Source organism: Pyxicephalus adspersus, chromosome 4 (assembly GCF_032062135.1).
Source record: "Pyxicephalus adspersus chromosome 4, UCB_Pads_2.0, whole genome shotgun sequence".
In the NCBI taxonomy this organism is placed as follows: Eukaryota; Metazoa; Chordata; class Amphibia; order Anura; family Pyxicephalidae; genus Pyxicephalus; species Pyxicephalus adspersus.
The window spans coordinates 1,053,889-1,076,414 of record NC_092861.1 but is presented as its reverse complement, the minus strand read 5'-3'; the positions used below and the strand labels follow the sequence as shown (position 1 = coordinate 1,076,414).

The 22,526-nt window shown below is 42.9% G+C and overlaps 1 protein-coding gene across 1 annotated transcript in view; it reads left to right on the top strand.

Annotated features, from left to right (window-relative positions):
* SCARA5 (scavenger receptor class A member 5) overlaps positions 1-18,744 on the top strand; it is a gene marked incomplete in the record, with an annotated part of 121,206 nt that extends 102,462 nt beyond the window's left edge. The window contains 1 exon segment of the mRNA XM_072408931.1: positions 17,745-18,744. Coding sequence (XP_072265032.1) covers positions 17,745-17,881 — 137 coding nt within the window.
* Between the last annotated feature and the right edge of the window lie 3,782 nt (positions 18,745-22,526).

Here is a 22,526-nt window from a genome sequence, read left to right as displayed (position 1 = left end):
CTTGGGTGAAAACATTCATTGTACTTATGGAGGGGATGGGGAGAACAGTAACACACATGCTTGGGTGAAAACACTCATTTTACTCTATGGAGGGTCTGGGGGGAACAGTAACACACATCCTTGGGTGAAAACATTCATTTTACTCTATGAAGGGTCTGGGGAGAACAGTAACACACATGCTTGGATGAAAACACTTTTTAGGGGGTGTTTTTGGGGGGCAAACCAAATGGGGTGTTTTTGGGGGGCAAACCAAATGGGAGCAGTTAATGTAGAGATTACGTGCGCTTTGGGTGAGGACTTAGAAGAACAAGAAGCAGGGAGAGAGAAGTGGTTTCCTTCCAATGGTCCTACCATGTTCGGCTTTGACCATCAAGCTACTCTTGCATGGTTTGTGGCTATTAATATACTAAATCTTCAATATAGAACCATACATTGAGCATTTTGTCACTTGGAGGTGGATATGTCTAAGCTAGCAGTCACTGTTCTCAATAACCTGACTCCTGCCTTATCCTTTTACCATTTCTTCAGAAGTTACTTCAAAAGTGATTTCTTCGCCTTACGATACACGAGGTCAATGGTCAGAGTCGTATTCTTATTGTTAAAGTCTTGCTGAAGGGTTTATTAAGTCCCCTGTTGGCACTTTTACTACTGATGAGTAAACTGTTGTGAGCAATTACAGGCAGCACCTGTACCGGGAAGTATTCTACTATTTCAAGACTCATTAGTACTAATCTGACATTACTGAACGCAGGACAGTTTTATAGGTCCCGTTGAGATCCCAAAACTAAGCTACTTTTATGAGCTGTTGGCGATCTTTAAGAAAAAAATTGGCAGGACACTTTGTTCATCCAATAGAATATTGTTTTTACAAATAGGGTGTTGCCTTTTAGGATTAACCTTTAGAATTCTTGAGGATATTGTTTTCTTTAGGGCAACGCTCCACCACTGCAGCTTAAGCATGACCAACCATCGATACTCAATGGCAGAGAATCTTAGTAGACGATATGAGTTACTTTATTGGATAGGGGAAAGATATGCTGAAGGACACATTATTTAGAAGAAGCCACATCTGTTTTGGGCAGGTCTTTTTCGGAATTATGAATTGGAGAAATGCTTGGAGAAGTGTTCCTCAACCAGGGTTCCTCCAGTGATCGCTAGGGGTTCCTTCATAATAGGCAGTTTGCGCCTCTCAGGTCAGTTTGGGTGACACCAATAATCTTTTTGGCTATCTGTAATAATGACATTCTTCCCATTGGACAGCTCAATGGCCAAGGCAGACATTCTTCTAATGTACTGTGAGCTGTGGATATAGTAATTATAGAAGGGGTTGACTGAAGACCTGAAAGTTATTTTAAGGGTTCCCCCCATTTAAAAAGGTTGAGAAAGGCTGGACTAGACTGTAACCTTAACACTAACCCAACTTGCCCTTTTTGGCATCTGTACCGGTGGCGTTCTTCCCATTGGCCAAGAATGTTAGAAGCATTTTTCCCATGACCACCATTTAATATTATTGGGATTTATATAGCGCCAACATATTACACAGCGCCGTACATTAAATAGAGGTTGTAAATGACAAATACAGACAGTGACACAGGAGGAGGAGAGGACCCTGCCCAGAAGAGCTTACAATCTAGGAGGTGGGGGAAGTATCACACAATAGGAGGGGGATGTGGAATGGTGGGGAAGTAGTGAGGGTTTAGGAGACAGAAGAAGACGGGTAGGTGAGGTTTAAGCCTTGGGTTTAGGAGCAGAAAGTAGGAGCAAGCCGAACAGGACGAGGAAGAATGTCGGGACAGCTCTAGAAAAGTCTTGGAGCCGTGCGTACCAATGTACGGTTAGCTGAGGATATTGGTACTATTGTCAGGGGTTCACTAAGATCTGATGGAGATTTCAAGGGTTCACCCATATTAAAAAAATTGAAAAATCTGCCTTAGAGAATATGAGGAACTGCATACCCAATCATTCCAAGTCATCCTTTCCTGACCATGTGCTACTGCCACGGTATAATGGTTTTCATGTGGATGAGTATGAGCAGCTTGCACAGAGCCGCGACCTCTTCTGAGTTGGATGAGCTAAAATGCCAATCATGAGCCAGGTTTTCTCATCCAACATCAATACTTACAAAGGCTATCGTGGCGCCATGGACACAAATTCCCACAACCACTCTCCAAGATCTTAAAAAAAAGGCTGTAAAACCGCAAAGGAGATACAACTTCATTTTTGTGGCCATGTTAATATAGATGTGATGGTCAGGTGACTACAAGTATTTGATTATAAAGAATATATTATGTTGCAGTTCCTCTGCAGAGTTTGGCCATAGCTGTGGCCCTCATAGTGATTTCTCTCTCTCAAGTCATTGGCCTTCATCCAGGGTCGGCTTCACTCCACTATGTGTAATGCAGACTCTGCAGCCAAGAGACATTCCACATAACTCTATTCAACAGACACAGAAAATAAAAATATACTACATGGCTTCATTATCATTAATTTGGTATTGATGAAATATAAAAATGTATGTTTAAATGTGTTCTCTGTATAACTGTCCCAGCCTCCATCATCTACTTTTTGCTGTGCCATCACCCTTTCTCGACTCATAAACCGATGGAATTCAATCATTTCAATCAGTGCACCTTGTACAAATAATATCCATAGGGAAAATGGAAAACTAAACATATATGTGAAATGTCACCCTGATGAATCTTCAGTAAGCAAATAATTGCCCATAGGGTTAGCACTTTATTTGTCAGAGCCAACTAGCGCTCATTGAACTGTCATTAGTTGTGTCATGTCAGGAATCAACAACGCACATGTGTGCCATTCCTGCGATGACCACATGCATGGAGAATGTACATTTCATGGAAGATGTCTTCTCTCTTCAAAGCCCTATCATAATCACTGGAGAAAACTGACTATTTATCAGAATCAGAATAAACATTTTTTCTTAGCAATTGGAAAGTGAACATCCACAAAACCCAGTTATGACTGGCTTGTGCAAGAATTTAAATATTCAGTGTTATCATAGTGCAGCTTGTCTTATAAAAGATATATATACTGATAACTCAAAACATTCACACCCCTGAATATTTAATGGAAGTCCCCCTTGTGACCTGTCCAGGCATGGACAAGATCTCTCAGGTTATTCTATGGTATCTGGCACCAAGATGTTAGTAGCAGGTCCTGAAAGTCCTACTGCCTCCACTAGCCTGCATTCTACCCATAGGCATCCTTCTGCTTCATCTGCCCTGCCTTTCTATATTGCACCCTGCGGCTTCCCCCGGCCTGCCTTCTTCCCATAATGCACTATGCTGCCTCCCCGGCCTGCCTTCTTACCATAATGAATCATGCTGCCTCCCCCGGCCTGCCTTCCTCCCATATTGCCCTCTGCTGCCTCCCCCAGCCTGCCTTTCTCCCATAGTGCACCCTGCTCCCTCCCCCAGCATGCCTTCTTCCCATAATACACCCTGCTGCCTCCCCTGGTCTGCCTTCCTATATTGCACCCTGCGGCTTCGCTGGCCTGCCTTCTTCCCATAATGCACTATGCTGCCTCCCCGGCCTGCCTTCTTACCATAATGCACCCTGCTGTCTCCCCCATTCTGCCTTCTTACCATAATGAACCATGCTGCCTCCCCCAGCCTGCCTTTCTCCCATAGTGCACCCTGCTCCCTCCCCCAGCATGCCTTCTTCCCATATTACACCCTGCTGCCTCCCCTGGTCTGCCTTCCTATATTGCACCCTGCGGCTTCGCTGGCCAGCCTTCTTCCCATAATGCACTATGCTGCCTCCCCGGCCTGCCTTCTTACCATAATGAACCATGCTGCCTCCCCCAGCCTGCCTTCCTCCCATAATGCCCCCTGCTGCCTCCCATGCCTGCCTTCTTCCCATAATGCACCATGCTGCCTCCCGTGCCTGCCTTCTTCCCATAATGCACCATGCTGCCTCCCCCGGCCTGCCTTCCTCCCATAATGCCCCCTGCTGCCTCCCCCTGCCAGCCTTCTTCTCATAATGCACCCTGCAGCCTCCCGTGCCTGCCTTCTTCCCATAATGCACCCTGCTCCCTCCCTCAGCCTGCCTTCCTCCCATAATGCCCCCTGCTGCCTCCCTCAGTCTGCCTAATTACCATAATGCACCCTACTGCCTACCCTGCCTGCCTTCTTCCCATAAGGTTTTCACTAGTTTGTGATACATTGAGTAATAGACAGATGGACTTCCCCCTATCAATCAGCCTTAGCCCCTCATGACTCAGTTGTCCGCCCTTGGACCACTTTTGGTAGGTACTAATCCCCTCATATTGGGGACACCCCACAAGACCTGTCATTTTGGAGACACTTTGACCCAGTATTCAGCTATCACAGTTTGGCCCCTGAGATCCCATACTATGTCGATTTTTCCTGCTTCCAGGACATCACCTTCAAGCACTGACTGCTCACTTGCTGTCCAATATATTGAATTACTTTGTACCTAAAAGGTAAACAGGCACGCTCTGAGCGCAGTCACCTGGGCACGGCATTTGCGGTTTCCACGCACTTAGTTGAACATCTGAGATGTAATGAGCAGTTAGCCGTACATTACAAGAAATGGGAAGAAGACTCAGCCATTGATTGCATGATAAGGCATGCTCACACATGTTCCATATTATGAAATTAAGGGCAATGAGGTGACCTCTGGCTGGGTAGCTGCAAGCCTAGAAAGTGTCATTTTCCCCAGCAGGCCGAGTCATATTTACAGAGCTCTCTCTGGCCCCTAAGCTGAGTGGCAGGTTGACTTTTACTTGAGGAAAAAAATTAATTTACATAAATTCCTATTTGTATTGGGACAAAATCTTGTTCACTGGGCTGGTGGAGTTGTAGTGAGAGGTGCAGATCCTCACCTAGGGCTCTTATAGGGTATAAATGTGATGGGGGGGCAATTTACTACCCACTGATTGCCCAAACACAACCATAATGTTTGGGGTTCCTGGGTGGCTGGCCTTTTAAACCAATGTTGTTACAAGGACCACACCATTTATTGGTTCATCCCAACCCCTCTAATGTCACCTTGGTTGGACATCTTGGTCTTTGTGTAAATGGGAAGAAAAATTTCCAAAAAAGAATGTAAAACATAATAATGTATTTATATTCTGCAAACCCATCTCTATCTTTATGTTGCTAAACATTTCATATAAACCTTTGTGAAAGGAAAGAGTAATATACTGAAAACTAATATTACAGGTATTAAAACCCAACTGTGGGTTCATCCCCACCAATAGCTTCCATCTGACCCTGGAGGCTCCTTGTTGGTTTCACTTTTTGCTCCATGATGATTGTGTTAACATCAATGCCACGTGTTTCTTTGGGATACCATGAATGAAAGTCGCCCTATGAATGGTGTTTAGAGATGGCTTCAATGCATCCCAAATGTGTTCAGCAGGGTTGAGGTCAGGGTTCTGCGAGTTTCCCAACATCACCAACACCAACTAGTGCCACCATGTCTTTATGGAGCTGGCTTCATTCCAAAGCCATGGCTGGTAATATGGATTTGCCCACCACCACCAACCACCTCTGGTTCTTTTAGGAAGGTTTCCATGTTGGATGAAAAGACTCACAATCAGCCTTCCAATTCACCCCAATGTGTTCAGTAGGGATGAGGTCAGGGCTCAGTGAAAGACACCCTGTTCCTCATGTTCCCACCATGTCTTTCTGGAGCTGGATTTGTACCCCGGGGCACAGTCATGGGGGAACAGAAAACACCAGGAGTCTTCACCAAACTGTGACCGCAATCTATAGGAGCACAATGGTCTACAATGTCTTTGTGTGATGGAGGATTACTGGGACCCTTGACTGGAGAAGGAGCATTTGTGAGGTCAGGTAGTGTTATTAGATGAGAAGACCTGGCTCACCATTTCAATTCATCCCACAATTCAATAGGGTTGAGGTCAGGGCTCTGTGCAGGACACCCCAGTTCCTCCACACCAAACTGGTGACCCCATGTCTTTATGGAGCTGGCTTTGTACCCCGAGGCACAGTCATGGAGGAACAGAAAAAGCGTTCACCGCACTGTGACCATTGTCTGTGACCAATGTCTTTGTATGATGGAGGACTACCAGGACCCTTCACTGGGGCGCCTGAACGCCATCATTTAGATAGGGGGGTGCTATGTACTTATAGAAGCCTTTAGTCATTTATCCTTTTCAAGGAAATGTTTGCCTTTCATGGGACAGAACTGACATTGGGCGGTGGTGGTGTATTTTCCTTACAGATATAAAACCTGAACTTGTTGGACCTTTGTTAGTTTCCTCCAGTCAACCTATATTTTAAGCCTTTCCCAAGAGTAGGGTTTTTTGTGTTCAATTATCCAATCAGTGAATTGCAGGCCTCCCTATGCTGAAATTGCCTCAAATCACTCCAATCACATATTTGTTTATAAATGGCAATCTTCTAATTATGTGCACTGTATCCATTACAGCGCCTCTGGCATTAAGTCATGAGCTCATTTTAAAGCAAAGGTTAAACTTTCTTTAGCCCTCACCATGTTTTCGCTGCATTCCTCATTTTCTCACTGATATTTAAAGTGAAGTTGTCATTTAAGATACATTAGGTTTTCCATTGCTGTTCCCTTAAAAAAAGTTCCCTTTGCTTGGTTGTAATGCAAACCCCACCACCCTCAAAATCGTCTGGGCCAATGACCTCTGACTACAATTCCTTATGATTCAGGTGAATGTGGTGTGTTCCGGGCCTCTCATTGGAATTACAGACATTCACACATCCAGGTTTTACTGTAGCTGATCATCAGTTGGCATTTGAGCAACAATGCAAATTGTTTTCTACACATTGGGCCTGATTTATATAAACTGTTAGACTGTCATGGAAGGACCTGGCTGATCCAGCAAACCTGGAATGGATCTAGTTCAAGACTGAAAACATTTGCCAATTAATAGCCAATGATATTAAGAAATCCATTTTAGGTTTGCTGGATCACCCAGGTTCTTCCATCTTCTCCGGACTTGGAGAGCTTTGGCCCATTGGGTTGGGTATGTAACTAGTTTAGGTACACATAGGATTGAGAAACTTTCCTGACCACTTGCACTGTTCTCTGGGGTTCAGGAGCTAAAAAAATAGTTTCTGGGCTTTCTGGTTTCCTATACATTGCTCTATAGCAGTGCATTTAGGGAAAACGCACCGGGGTTCATTTACCAAAGGGATACAGATTGTTCACAGAGCACAGTAGAATATCCCATTGCCAGGAATTTTACACTTAGCCTAATAAATGAGTAGCAGGTCTGATAACTTCAAACATCCAAATGTTGAACTTTCCTGTTTTTTTTTTCTTGCAGGTGATTGGATATTCTTTGCAAAGTAAATTATCACCACAATAACTCAGCTTGGTGAATTATCCTTTTATTCAGGGCAGATCACTTTGCTATGTGAACTGCTTAAATTCCCTTAGTAATTCCACACCAGGAAAAAGTGTAAATTGAAATAAACAGTTTAAAGCATTTTAAAAAATTACATTTGTAAAAAAAATGTAAACAATGGCCCCAGAATTAATCCTAAATTCACAACAATGATATTGGATGATCTGGATGACATTTGCAAGCATCATTAGATAATGTCCCTATGAGAAACCATTAGTGACATGACTATGACTTTGTACAGCTCTGCGTTATATGTTGGCGCTATATAAATACTGTATTATTATTATTATAATAATAATAATCAGAAGCTCACGTAGGTCACTCACAAACCAGTAAAAAAGATGCCATTAATATTATTATTTTTGTTAAGAAACAGGATTTATATAGTGGCAACATATTCCACAGCAGTGTACATGCTAATTTAGATATTCACCAATCCAGCCAGATCATTTGGAATCTTTATGCGGATAATTTACACAAATTCACTGTGCCTGTCACAATATAGTAACAAAAGAATAAATCCTCAACTAAAAAGCAAGTGTTCATTCTGCTGTAACAAGGAAGTTTCACCTATGTGAAATTATCATCAGCTGTCTTATTTTATATTATTATTATTATTATTATTATTATTAATAATAATATATATTATAGTATTATTATTACAGTTTTTATATAGCGCCGACATGTTACATAGCACTGTACAAAGTCCATAGTCATGCTAGCTGTCCCTCACAATCTAATGTCCCTACCTCAGTCATATGTCTTTATTACAGTACAATTTTGGGGGGAAACCAAGTACCCAAACTGCATCTTTTTTTAATGTGAAAGGAAACTGGAGTACCCGGAGGAATCCCATGCAAACACAGGGAGAACCTGTAAACCCCATGCAGATAGTGACCAAGATTCGGCCTGGGACCCAGCGCTGCAAAGGCCAGAGTGCTAACCACTGAGCCACTGTACTGACATATGCAAAAAAACCCTGCATTGGGAAAAATACCGGAAATTGGATAAAAGCCTAAAAAAAATGTACACAAATTAGCTACCTTTTCTTTCCTGGAAAAAAAAGAAATGAATTCCTCTATATTAGGCTGGGTACACACATTCAATATTCCTCATTGGAAAGGATCTTTCACAATCCTTTCCAACGACAAAAGACTGAATGAGCTCTGTACATACAGCGCTGCTCTATGGAGGGGGAGAATGATGGAGCGGCACCCCGCTGCACTCTCTCCTATTTTTGATTGTTCGTCATTCTGCCAGGATGGATCCATGAACGACAAAGGACGAGCGCTGTACACACGCCAGATTCTCGCCTCAGGGCTGATATCGTACGAGAATCATCTGACGTGTCTTTGTAGCCTTTATCTGTAATAATACATAGTTACATAGTAGGTTAAGTTCAAAAAAGACATAGGTCCATCAAGTCCAACCACTAGGGAATTATAAACATATCCCAGGTATAAAACCCTATAAGACATAGTTGGTCCAGAGGAAGGCAAAAAAAACCCCGGGTACAACTTGCTCCAGGGGAAACAATTCCTTCCTGATTCCATGAAACAATCGGATGTTTCCTGGATCAGCAGTCACTGTTATCTTTACTATAAATCCTTAATACCCAGTTATATTCTGTGCTTCTAGAAATCATCCAGCTTTTTCTTAAAGCAATCTATAGTAGTTGCTGAAACTACTTCCTGAGATTTAAAGGAGCGCTCAAAACTCAGCGCTTCACCCTCACCTACCCGTCTTCTTCTGTCTCCTAAACCTAAACTATTGTGTGATACTTCCCCCACCTCCTAGATTGTAAGCTCTTCGGGGCAGGGACTTCTCCTCCTCCTGTGTCACTGTCTGTATCTGTCTGTCATTTGTATTTCCGTATTAATGTACAGCGCTGCATTATATGTTGGCACTATGTAAATCTTTATATTCGTCATCATCCAAGTAGAGTCTTCCATTCTCTTCTTCTTCATAATATTCGAGCCTCCATGGGTCACCTTAATCCAACCCCCTTGTGATGTGTCAGGGAAGGTTTGTTGTCCAGGAACATGACAAAGTTGTAAAAGGTTTCAATTTCATGATCCAATGTTAAGGCGCCATGATGTCTGGGACAGGTGTTAATTGTCCATGTTAGATGGTTGACGTGCACTAACAGTTCACCTTATGACTATTTATCATGGGATAATTACAGCCTGAATTATTGGCAGTTGATAAATGTTTAGATATTCACAGAGGCTTCCACCAGATCATATATTCTAATTATCTCAATTTTAAATGAACTGTGAACTGAGGTCATAAGACATTTGGGAAATTATCTTATGTTCCTATGTTGGGACCATGTTGGACAAAGCTGCTGGTGTAAATGAATCCTAAGGTAATTGGTATACCAGGCAATGCTCAGCCACTATAAGTAGTGCTCCTCCCGACACAGCGCACCTGATCATCACCTGCTACACTGCCCCACCTGTCCTGGAGGTGATACTGCTTCCTTGCAAAGCTGGATGGGAATCAGATCACATGTTGTTTATACTGATGATACCCCTCAGATAATCAGACACAGATGTTCAGGCTGTTCCCTCTGGACATGGCACAATTTACGAACAAAGGCCAGAGGGGAAAAAAACAATCAGTCATTGTAAAGCCAACTTGGTACAGAGTTTTTTCCAAGGAAAGAACAGCGTGAAATACACTGGCATTGCTGAGAACAAGTTAACATATATCAAGGGTCCAATCCCTGTGACATTAGGGGTACCCCTATTCCAGTGACATTAGGGGTTAATGCCCCGATTCTTGTGACATCAAGGAACTGGACTCTAATCCTTCTGACATTGGGTCTGTGTCCTAATCCTTGTGACATTAGGGGACATCACAATCACTTCTCCAATAAAGGATCTGCCCGGTCACAATTTTTGAAAGAAAGGGACGATTCCTAGAAGGAAAGTTCTAGTTATGGCTGCCTATTGTTTAGAGCAGCTGTCAATAACCCAGCATGGGGCAGACTGGATGAAGCCACAATAGCCTACAGTTTACATGATGGTGACAACACTTCCTCAGCACTGTGTGCTGGAGAGAGAGTGTTGTCCCCCCTATAAAGGCAAACCACAGAGATTTTGTAAAATTGAGTTTATTCATATTATGTTCTCCTCTGATTGGTCATCACACACAGCCCCTGTGTCATATAATATACGAATCAGCCAGCTGCACACCACAATCCTGGATGAGAAGCAGCGCAGTCACATGACCAGCGCCCGAACCCAAAGAATATTTAGCACAGCAGAACCTGACCTTCAATCCTATTGAGATAAGGTTACAATCTTCAGGATTAGGGGGTGATTAGAAGGGTGCGCTAGGCACGTGAAGGGTGTTTTATCACCGGCCTCTCATATGGCAGTAATTACAGCTCCTCGGGGCCCGGCCACATGTTCTCTTGCAGCTTGTTGTGGAGAACATAAGCCGGCTTTTCCTTTGCACTTAACCAGCTGCCAAAACCTTCTTGACAACCCTCATTTATTTTCTGCCCACGTTTAGAGACGGTGACTCCACCAGCTCTGCAGAAGGATGATGTTCAAGGTCACCCCAACTTCATACTTTGCCAACTGCTTTTCAGATGCTGCACAGGCTTCTTTTTTCAAGCTATGTACACTTCTAGGGAATAGAAAAGCTCTATTGCACACAGCAGTGTTCTCATTGGCCAGGGTGGTTGTTGGGGACAGTAATGCCTATTGGAACCACCAGCCAATTAAGAAGCTCCCCACTGCTAACTTTAGTAATGGGCTCCCATCAGAACCTTTTCTGCATTACATTATTGGGTTATCAGCTAACCATCCATACAGCCTGCACTAAACATAACCGCTTATGTTCACCCATCACTATGTCCATAGACTTGGTCCTTGGGAGTAGACGGTAGACGTGACAGGTTCTCTTTTTCGGGTCGCCTTTTTTTTTTTGCTCTGTCTGTTTCACTTACATCTGTTAGGAGAAGAATGAAATATAATCTGATGGAAAACGTGGACTGTGGTTAACCTCTTGCGTGCCTTTTACATGTCATGTCCGATTGTGGCGCACGCATTGTTCATCTGTAGATCCGGTTACACAATCAATTGGATTCTGAAGACTGCCCCCTGGGGGTGACAAGCTTTGTGACTTTTACATTGTTTGACAGATTGTTGCATTAAACAGCAGAATGCGAAAACTACTTTATAAATGCGTTTAAGCTGCAGATATCCATTGGGATTTGGGGTTCGAACCACCCCCCACTCCTTCTCACCCAGAAATCCCCTCTCATTAGAGGGAGTGATGAATAAACATATCTGTGGGGTAACTCCAAAATGCCACATTATATTGTTTGATTTGTTGCTTTTTCTGTCAAACAAAATCCATAGTCTGCACTGATGAGCCTGCACATAGGCGGAACAGTCTTGAAGGGTTTCTACTGGCTATAAATCCTTATTCCAATACAAATCGGGCTATAAAATCATTAAAAATCCATATCTATCCTACAGTTACCATAATAAACAAATCTACTCTTTTAATAATCAAGTCTACTTTTTACTAAATCAGCCATCCATGAGCTCCAGCTAGTGACTGTGCCTAACCTTAGATGATGTCATTAGTCTGCTGCAGGCAGGAGGAATCATTTACTCAGTCTCCCCCCAGTGGTCAGACTGCAGAATTGTAACTTTGTAACCAGTCCTAAGGTGAAAGGCTGCAGCAGGGGGGTAATCTTTAGTTCTGTTCAGCAGGTACTTGTAATCGTCCACTGCTTCACTGACTATCGGGGGTCTCAACCAGTGCACAGGCCCATAGCTTCAGTCCAAATAAAATACCCAAATTCAGTAGACTGTCTGGGCCACCAGCATCCAACAGACTTATTTCTATTTATTGCTTGAGAATACTTTATAACCCGGGAAAGGCAAAAGTTGGGATCCCAGCATTCAATTTAACAATTCTTGATTAGGGTACAGGTGTAAGCTGCAGTGCTGAATAACTACCAGCAGATGGCGAAAGCCCAAAATTGATCATTTTCCTGGTATCACATATTTGCAATTGTATCTTTGATGAGAAATAAAATGGGATAATCCTGCTATGTACGTCCAGCAGTTTTACTCCACATACCTGAAAACTTCCCATTATTGCCCACCTACCCCCAGTGCCTATCCAAAGCAGCACTACTCAGGTTGATTGTAGGAAAATAATAGAAAGACTTTGGGTAGCTATGCTAGCTTTCAACAGGGGTTGTTGTCATGTGACCGTCTCTGCTGAACATCTTATTGGCTGTAGCTCCCCATCTGATAAAGATAAACACACTGGGGATAAATTAATCCATAAATTGCATGCCATGCAAGATAAACCTTTCCCATAGGACAGCCATGCATGTGTCACCCATATGGGGGGTCTGGGCTTTCTATATCTTCCGGCTGGGAGGATCTCACCCTTCCATTCCCTAATATTTACAAATTTAATTTGTTCCAGCAATTACATGTCTGTATTGTATTGTTTCCCAAAAACCTTTTTGTGACATTTTGTCACTTTTATACTTTTGCTGATACATATATACTTTGAGGTTATTTAAAGTGACCCTGTTACCCAGGTGTAAGATGGTGGTGCCCAAAGGGCTCTCTGTGCAACCAAAGGTAGAGCCATGAACATGCAATGTTCTGATATTACTTAGTAGTATCTGCATATCCCCCTCCATTTCCCACACATTCCAATTGGCCAGGGAGGTACCCCATTGTACTAATAGACCAATAGGAATTTATGGGAGACTTTTTTTTCAAGTGACAAAGTCAGGTTTTAAAATGTGGACCCTTATTCTAGTAATGATGTTATACTAGATAAGGTGTATTTTGAAGCCATGGAGGTGATAACAGGATCAGGCACCTGGAGGCTCTGTTGTAATTAGTCTGCAAGTAGGCTGAGCTGCTAAAATCATTGCCGAGTCACTGCTGAGAGAGGAAGTCAGGGGGACCTAAGCCACTGCTGGGGACGTGAACTGCTGAGTCAATGCTAGGAGAGGAAACAGGGTGAGCTGAGCTGATAAGTCAATACTGGGAGAGGAAGCAGGGTGAGCTGGGCTCCAGAGTCAATACTAGGAGAGGTAGCAGGGTGAGCTGAGCTGGGAAGTCAATACTGGGAGAGGAAGCAGGGTGAGCTGAGCTCCCGAGTCAATACTGGGAGAGGAAGCAGGGTGAGCTGAGCTCCCGAGTCAATACTGGCAGAGGAAGCAGGTGAGCTGAGCTCCTGAGTTAATACTAGGAGAGGAAGCAGGGTGAGCTGAGCTGCTAAGTCAATGCTGGGAGAGGAAGCAGAGTGAGCTGAGCTGCTAAGTTAATGCAGGGAGAGGAAGCAGGGTGAGCTGAGCTGGTAAGCCAATACTGGGGGAGGTAGCAGGATGAGCTGAGCTACTAGGCCAATACTGGGAGAGGGAAACAGGGTAAGCTGAGTTCCTAAGTCAACACTAGGAGAGGAAACAGGGTAAGCTGCGCTGCTAAGTCAATGCTAGGATCATAGGAAACCTGGGGTAAGGAAGAGGGTATCTGCAAGGGGGAAGTAGGGGCTGCTGATGGACAGGCAACAAATAACCAGAGCTGCCAAGTTACTGCTGAGCAGGAGCAAGCAGGGGATCTGAGCTGCTAAAAGAGCTGACTTAATAAAAAAAATTCATTGGTTCTGCTGTAAGGTTTAAGGAATTATTTCTCCATAATTCCAGCAGCTACAGGGGTCAGTGAGGACTAATGAAATATTTGGATGCCTATAGCCTGGCCACAAAATCACTGTAAACACATTCTCTCATACAGCGGCGACCATTAGAGGGAATTTTTTGATACATAAAGCAAGCTTTGTCACAAGGGATGGGTAAATGTTTTATGGTAATAGTTTCTTGTAGTTTGTTTGTTACACATTCCTTGTAATTGGCTTGCTGGGAATAATTGTAGATTCAATGTTTAGGCTGCATTTGGGATTGCCATTAGACCTGAAATAAATCCTGCAATGTCTAGTGTGCTTCACTGGGATCCCCAACAGGTGATAAAATATGCTGCTAGGCCAGCCGTCACATCGCGTGAGTGCCAGCCAAAGGGCTGATATTTGCGTGCGTTCTGTAAAGTCTGCTCCTAATGTAATTACACCACAGCCTCCACCGGGGAACGCTGCGCTCAATCCAGGCAAGAATCCATCCCGCTTAATTGAGCATTTCACAGGCAGATAAAAGGGAACTTCCCTGTTGCCAAATGGCAGAACTCCCTGAAAAATATGGAGGAAAGTGGCTCAGGGCGGCACAGAAGGGCAGGGAACCACATCAGATAAGGCAGGCGGTTGTACGGGCCAGGTTTGTGAGCCAGGCATGGATTATAGTCAATCTCTGATCTGTCCCTTGTGTTTGTTTTTGAGCCGTAATGATTTTAGAGCAGAGTGGCCTGTAAATTAAAAACATGTGCGGCGCAGGGACTCCATGAGGACCTGATGTGAAAAATAAACACTGGGCAGGTGAAATCCATTATGTGTACCCTGAGGCAGGGGAGGATAAAGGATCTGGGGATCATGACAGGTGTCATGTCTCATCCATTAGGAAGGGGGGTGCTAATGTTTATACATCTAAGTATCCCATCACTTCTGCCCTGGATACAGGATGTATTTTATGGTCATACAACTGCTGATTAACCAATTGTGGACCTTGGGAAGGAATGCCTAAATCAGCTGACTATGCACTATGGAACGATCCATTCTCAAAATTCTCAACAGAGGCACTAAGGCTTTCCAAGACAAAGCTGCTCAATTTCCTACAGGGATTCAAAGGTTTACCTTCAATTCCAACCAGCTTTTACTCATTTTACCTAGTTCCCCTTTCATACGGTGACTTAGAACCTCAGCTTACCCTGCTCCCCTTTCAGCAGCCATATATATATATATATATATATATATATATATATATATATATATATATATATGTATATATATATATATATGCTATATAGAAGGAACTTACAGGGGAGGAGCAGAATAAGAGAATAAGAGGAGAGAAGAATATTATTTTTTAGGCTGAATTTATCCATTTTGCCTGCAGCTACAAAGGTCAGTATTGGATTGTTTTAAAGCATATTAGCGGTTTACAGCTATTTTTAGCTCAAGGATTGTGTGAATGTGTGAAAGAGTTAGTTCACTTTAAAAGTAACTCTCAGCCCGAAAGCTGTACGCAGTGACAGCCGAATGTCCGGACAGATATTGCATCTGGATGAGCACCACCCAAAAATAGCTTTGTGTTGCTGCAGCTGGCCTTCAGTTAATGTTTGGGGAACGCCTTGTCCTGCCATGCGACCAAATCTGAAGAAGTGTCAACCAAAGACATATTTATAGACAAACGCTCTCATGCTCCAACTCATCTGCAGGACTCACAGGCCAGCTGGGAATTATAAAATTCATTCAATCATTGTCAGGAATGTCTTCCAATATGACCCTGGGACTTACATATCTATTTTGGACGCCGATGGTTCCGATGGAACATTCTTTAAAGAAGTTTCCCCAGTTCTGCTGGATTGCCCTTATCTTTATTCTGACGACTCATAAGTGCAGAGTGTTTTTTTTGTCCCAGAAGAGATTTTTGTGAACCTGGTAGGGGCTACCCACTGCAGGCTGCTCGCAGAAAACTACTGAAGGGGCACAACAAGAGAGTGGCAGTGCCCGGGCATTATTTAACCTCCCTAGCGGTAACCCCGAGGGTGACTGAGGGTAGAAAAAAGTTGCTGAAAGCGGTAACCCCAAGTCACACTCGGGGTAGGTAAACCTATGGGAGGTAATAGTAAATACAGCCTGACCTGATCCGCCGGCGTCCTGCGCCGTCCATAGCCGTGATCTCTGTCTTCTTTACCCGATGGGTCACCGGGGAGTTCCCTGTGATGTCGGTGCGTGTGTACGTTGCCGGCGGGGCGGGAAATTCAAAATCCATTTGTATTGCATTCAATACAAAATAACATTACTGAATGCAATACATTGGATTTATATGTGTAAAAGCACTACATTGTTTTCAAGAACTTTTATTATACAGTAAATATATTAGTATGAGTATATTAGGTAATTTTTTAAAAATATATAGATTTTTTAATTTATTCAATTTATTATTTTTACATTATTTTGTGTTTCAAACTTTATTATACTTATACTATTATAATATACTGTAAAATAAATTTTAATGAAAAACAATGTACCGCTTTTAGATATATAAAACCTGTGAAGAAATGACGCGGTTTGGAGGTTAAGAAGGTATTATTATTATTTTTTGTTGGAAAGGATTCTTTCCAATGACTAAAGACTGCACAATGTATGAACAAGCGTTGTACATACAGTATCATTCTGCTCTATGGAGAGAGGAGAACAATGGAGCATCACCCCTCTGTGCTCTCTCCCATTCACTTTGATCATGATCATTTGTCATTGGTGGATCTGCGCAGACGGATTCACAAACAACGTCAGATGTGCGCTGTACACACGTCAGATTCTCTTCTGATGCCAGCCCTGAAACGATAATCAGATTAGAATCATCTGAAGTACGTACCTAGTCTCAGTATGTTGAGGTGCTGCATTCCTTCTGCAGAAAGCGGGGATACCCTGAAAAATTTCCTGCCAGCCAACTGTAAGAGAGATGAAACAACAGGGTAAACATTTCCTTTTTTTCATTTATTAATCAGCTGTAGAAGGCTATTTGCGATTGGTTGACATTAAAGCAGTCTGCACCTGGCAATAGAATGAACTTTCTGTCCATGTGAAGATATGCTTGGGTCCAAATTTCCTCCCTATGGTCTGGTGTGGCATTTTTAGGATTCAGCAGAAGACATTAAGCCCTTGCTCAGGAGGACAGGCTCACAATTATAACAGTTACTGGATACCTATGGCACCAACAATTGGGAACATTAGGTTTATTGGTCCTGATTTATTAAAGCTCTTTAAGGCAGGAGAGGATACACTTTCATCAGTGAAGCTGGGTGATCCATCAAACCTGGAAAGGGCTTCCTAAAAGTAATTTGCTATTTGTTAGCAAATGTTTTCAATCCGTGTGCAGATCCATTCCAGGTTGGCTGGAGAGCCTTGGAGAGCTTTAATAAATTAGGCCAATTGTGTGTTGCCCTGTCCACTGTTTGACCACCATGCTACACTTCCTCCCCCATCCAATTGAAAACAAATAATTGTATAAAAAACACTGTGCTAATCAGAGGGCTGCACCATGACATAACCCCCAGTACCTTACCATGCCCATCAAGTAGCTATGCCCATGGTTGACCATTGTAGAATGGCCTCACCTTGATATCCTTTCTATATTGCATCTCCTTGGATTGAAGAAGTTCTAACCATTTTCTTGTTGCATTCACAGGCGTGGGGCGTATCTGGATGGACGACGTCGCCTGCAAGGGTACAGAAGATTCCATCCTACAATGCATGTTCTCCAGCTGGGGGAAGACCAACTGTGGCCATGCTGAAGACGCCGGGGTGACGTGCATCAAGCAGTGAGCTCACCGCACTGGGGACCTTTCCCTGAGAACATTTAATCCAGGTGGCACATGGGACACTAAAGGAGAACTCAAGTTAAGAAGAACAGTAAAGATATATATATATCACCTGGTGTACACTTGGTAGTTCTTGTCATTGTGAGCTGTAGATGGTCCTGCACTACTGCTGTGTACATTTGCAGTCATACCTATGTGGGAGCTTTCATTGTCGGGACAGTCAGGCTGATAAATATTAAAGGGGCTACCCTGGGATCTATACCCTGCTTCTATACCTGCAACAGCCCCTGGAGCAGAACTTCTGAACATTGCTAAAAACAAACAACCCAAATAAATGGCAATTCATGTTTCAATTCAATCGCTTTGTAGGGAGTTCTCCTTCAAAATGGTAAAAGTGACTTGAAAAGTTATCGGAAGGGAACCAGAAGAAGAAAATCTCAATGTGCCAAGCTTCTACTTCCATTTATTGCAGGTGTTTACTACCAAAGAAATAATAAAACACATCGAGCCATGTTATAATGACAAATGCATTAAAAAATAAAAAAAAAATTCAGCACAGATATAGTTTACAGATCGCACATTAGTCTATATGATAAAAGTTCATTTTATTTTGTACTGTGCTTTTTTTTTCTACTTTTATATACATTGGGAGAGCTACAGAGTGCTAGATACTTTATATGCTTTTCCTAAAATCCTTGGTGTAGAACACAATGGCTGCTGATGGCTTTCAGCCAATGAAAAGCAGCTATATGATATATGGTACTATAGCTTGACGAGTAGACCTCAGCGAGCCACCCAGAGGATTCAGAAACTGATATTGTGATAACTTGCTGTAAAAAGTGTGAAGTAAAGGAATTTTTTCAATGATTTTGTTGTTGGCGATTTATTCTGTACGTGTGTAAATATGATTGGTTTATATCAACTTTTTTCCATCTGGGGGCCTCTGTTGACATTGAGATAAAACTTGCGGGCCACAATGCAAGCAAACATTAAAGATGTATGCGTAAAACTAGAATAGTTTTAATTTAAAATGAAATGAAATTGAAACATTTCTAGTTACTATAACATACATGCACCAAAAAAAGGAGATGACAAATCAAGAACTTCTGCACTCACCATTTGACGCTCATTTTATTAACCCCCCTAGCGTTCTAATTCTGTTTGCATTCTCATGCAAAAAGTGTTACATTTTTTTACATGGAAAATTGTTTTACTTTGTAGGCTAAAGCCGCATACACACGTGCAATTCTTGTCGTTGGAAAGGATCTTTCACAATCCTTTCCAACGATAAGAACCGCACAATGCATGAACGAGAGCTGTACATACAGCACCGTTCTGCTCTATGGGGAGGGGAGGGGGAGAGCGATGGAGCGGCACCCTGCTGTGCGCTCTCCCCCTCCCCTTGCATTAGGATCGCTCACCGTTCATCATTCGTGGATCCGCCAGGACGGATCCACAGACGATGAACGACCTGGGCTGTACACACGCCAGATTCTCGCCCCATATCCGGCCGAAGCCGATTAAAATTTGACATGTGTACGTAGCTTTATAATTCTTAGGCATAGCTCACTGAAATATGTCCAATATTTATTATATTTAATAATAAACTTTAAATAAAAAAACACAAAAATCTGTTAAAAAATAATAGTGAAACCTGTAACATAACTGTACAGTAGCATGTAATATAATTATATATATATAATATATATAGATTTCCTTGTATTGGACTCAATACAGCTATTTTATATTGAACCCAATACAAAATGATTTGAATTTCCCGCTGCACTTCCTTCCCGCCTCACCAGGAAACCACGGAGAACGCCTCTGCAGACGCTGGCTGAAGGTGGAAGAAAGAAGACATGTTCCAAGATCCTGCAGGGACCAGCAGGACGCCGGAAGATACGGAACAAGGTAAGTGGGTTTTATTTATGTTTTTAGCGACACTCGGGAATACCGCTAGGGGTGTAAAGAAATAAAAAAAATGTACAAGACTAAAGCTATAATACAGTGCTGGCCGGTCATATATTGCTCCCCACCCATCATTCCTGTACCACAGTGCAGATACTACACCATACAATGCGTCCTGTCAGTTATGGGGGCCGCTAACCTTGTTTGTACCCCCACAATCTCTGCAATGAATACTTACGGAGAAATGCAATTGATGTGACAGATAGCCAAGGGGTACATGTTCTTACTACTACATCTTCTGGGCCCTGCAGCTCCCCGTTCCTGAGAAATTAGGGTGCACAGAAGGTAAGTGGCCAGCTATGTGTGACAGGGTAGGATGGTAGGACAGATATAGTATTTCCTATCTTGTGATGGCACCACAGCAATACACATTTAGGGGGAGGTATACATAGGAGTTCCCCACCTCTCCTACATTTTAATAAACCTACAGCCCACCTTTTAGGAGAAATTGGAGTTCAAAGAACAAGCGAATATTTATATGTGACAGGGTACTGAGCATCTCCCTCTAGACAGGGTTCCATGGTAAGGTAGGAATAACCGCACCGCCACCTCACCTCCAGACTGAAAGCAGTCTTAAAGTTTTGTGAAAGATCAAGTATATATTTGGAGCACCACAGCACAGAGTGAACTGACAGTACTCGAATGCTCATTGCCATGGAAGTGGCCCCTGGGGGTCCCTAACATACAAACTCAATTTGGGCAACCTGGACTTGAAATAGCTCTCCTAGTGGTAAAAGATCCCTGAGTGTTATTAGGATTTTATGTTTGTGACCCGCCGTATCTTGGTGTAAGAGATATGAAGGTTTATACTTAGTGATGACAGCAGCATGGACACAGACACAGCTCTCATGCTGATGCTGTACGAGGGGCGCGATTATCTCATAATACAAGGAGGGCGGGGAGCTCACACACTGAGCATGCCCAAGAAGCTCCCTCTCCTGGTAGCACGATCTCATAGCAAAAATAGGACCAGTGCATGCCACTTCCCTGCAAGACAACGAGCAGAGAGAGCAGAGAGGAAAAAAGCAGAGGGACAGAACTGGCAGCTCCATGTGCTGGCCCGCAGGCTGTAGGTTGAGCCCCTGGTTTACAGTATATGTGAACCAAATCATCATCTGTACAACCATCCCGCCAGCCATTCATCTCTACTGTCTTCAGAAGTACTGGTTGGTGAAAGGGCTGTAATGCTCTATGTAAACTTTATACGGCACATTTACTCAAGCTTCAATAAAGGATTGTGTTTAATCATTATAAAAATGTGTGCCTGCTCTCTGGGAAATGGACCAAACACATGGGATAAATTTGGGCATTCATTTGGAAACTGTGCTGTGTATTGCGCAAGACATTAAGAATGATGATGGCCAACGTCTGGGATACAGCCTGCCCTGACCTAACTTTGAAGCAAAGAATTGGTCACTTGCCATTTGTCAGGTGCTTCATTTCTCAGAAATTCAACATTTGTGAGGAATTAACGATGAAGGACCAACATATCAATCAGGATCTAAATACTCATGACATCCATCCACAGAGAAGCATATCTTCTACCAGAACGTGACCAAATGTTGTAGATACCTGACCTTCACACTTCACAGAATAGAACATTTTATTCCATACGCATCAATATAGAGTCCCCCTTCTTTCCCACTGGCCATTAATTGGTGTTGCTTAATTATTGGTATTAACAGCGCCAACATATTGCACAGCGCTGTACATTAAATAGGGATTGCAAATGACAGACAGATACAGACAGTGACACAGGAGGAGGAGAGGACCCTGCCCTGAAGAGCTTACAATCTAGGAGGTGGGGAAAGTATCACACAAAAGGAGGGGGATATGGAATGGAGCTCCTTTATATGAGCAGAAAGTTGAAAAGCAGAGAGGGAGAAAGAGAAAGCTGCTCTAGAAAAGTCTTGGAGCCGTGTGTGTGATGAGGTTATGAGTGAGGAAGTCATTAGTAGGTCATTGGAGGAGCAAAGGGAGCGGCTAGGGGGGATATTTCTGTCACGGCAGAAAGGTAAGTGGGGCAAGAAGTGTTGAGGCATTTGAAGACAAAGCACAGGAGCCTGAATTAGCCCAATATACCATCCTCCACTCTTCTAAGAAAGATTTGTACAAGATTCTTGAGCTCAGGCACTGATGTTGGTGTTCTAATTCTCAAAGGTGTTCAGTGGGGTTGAGGTCAGGGCTCTGTGCAGGACACTCAAGTTCCTCCACACCAAACTGTGTTTATGGCACTGGCTTTGTACCCCGGGCACAGTCATGGGGGAACAGAAAAGGGTCTCCACCAAACTGTGACCAAATAGCTTGACCTTGACTTACCCTTAACTTTCAGTGTTGCAAGTGAGCTTAAGTAATTGTAAACATGGGGAGAGCTGGCAAAAAATCCCAAATACATTCATTACTGAACAGGCAAATTCTAATCATAACCAGGTGGGTAAGTGACTACAATGTATGTATAGAAGCAAAGTGGTGGACACATTTTTTGTTTTTTGGATCAGATAAAAAGTATAGTTATTTTCTCTCATCTCTAAATTCAGGATCAATCAGATATCACCATGTCACACCCAAAGTAAGATCAATAGCTGTCAGACTACCAGCACTCCTTTATTATAGTGGAAACCACATGACTACATGAGGAAGAAGAAGGCCATGTAATCACAATAAGTACCGTATTTTTCGCC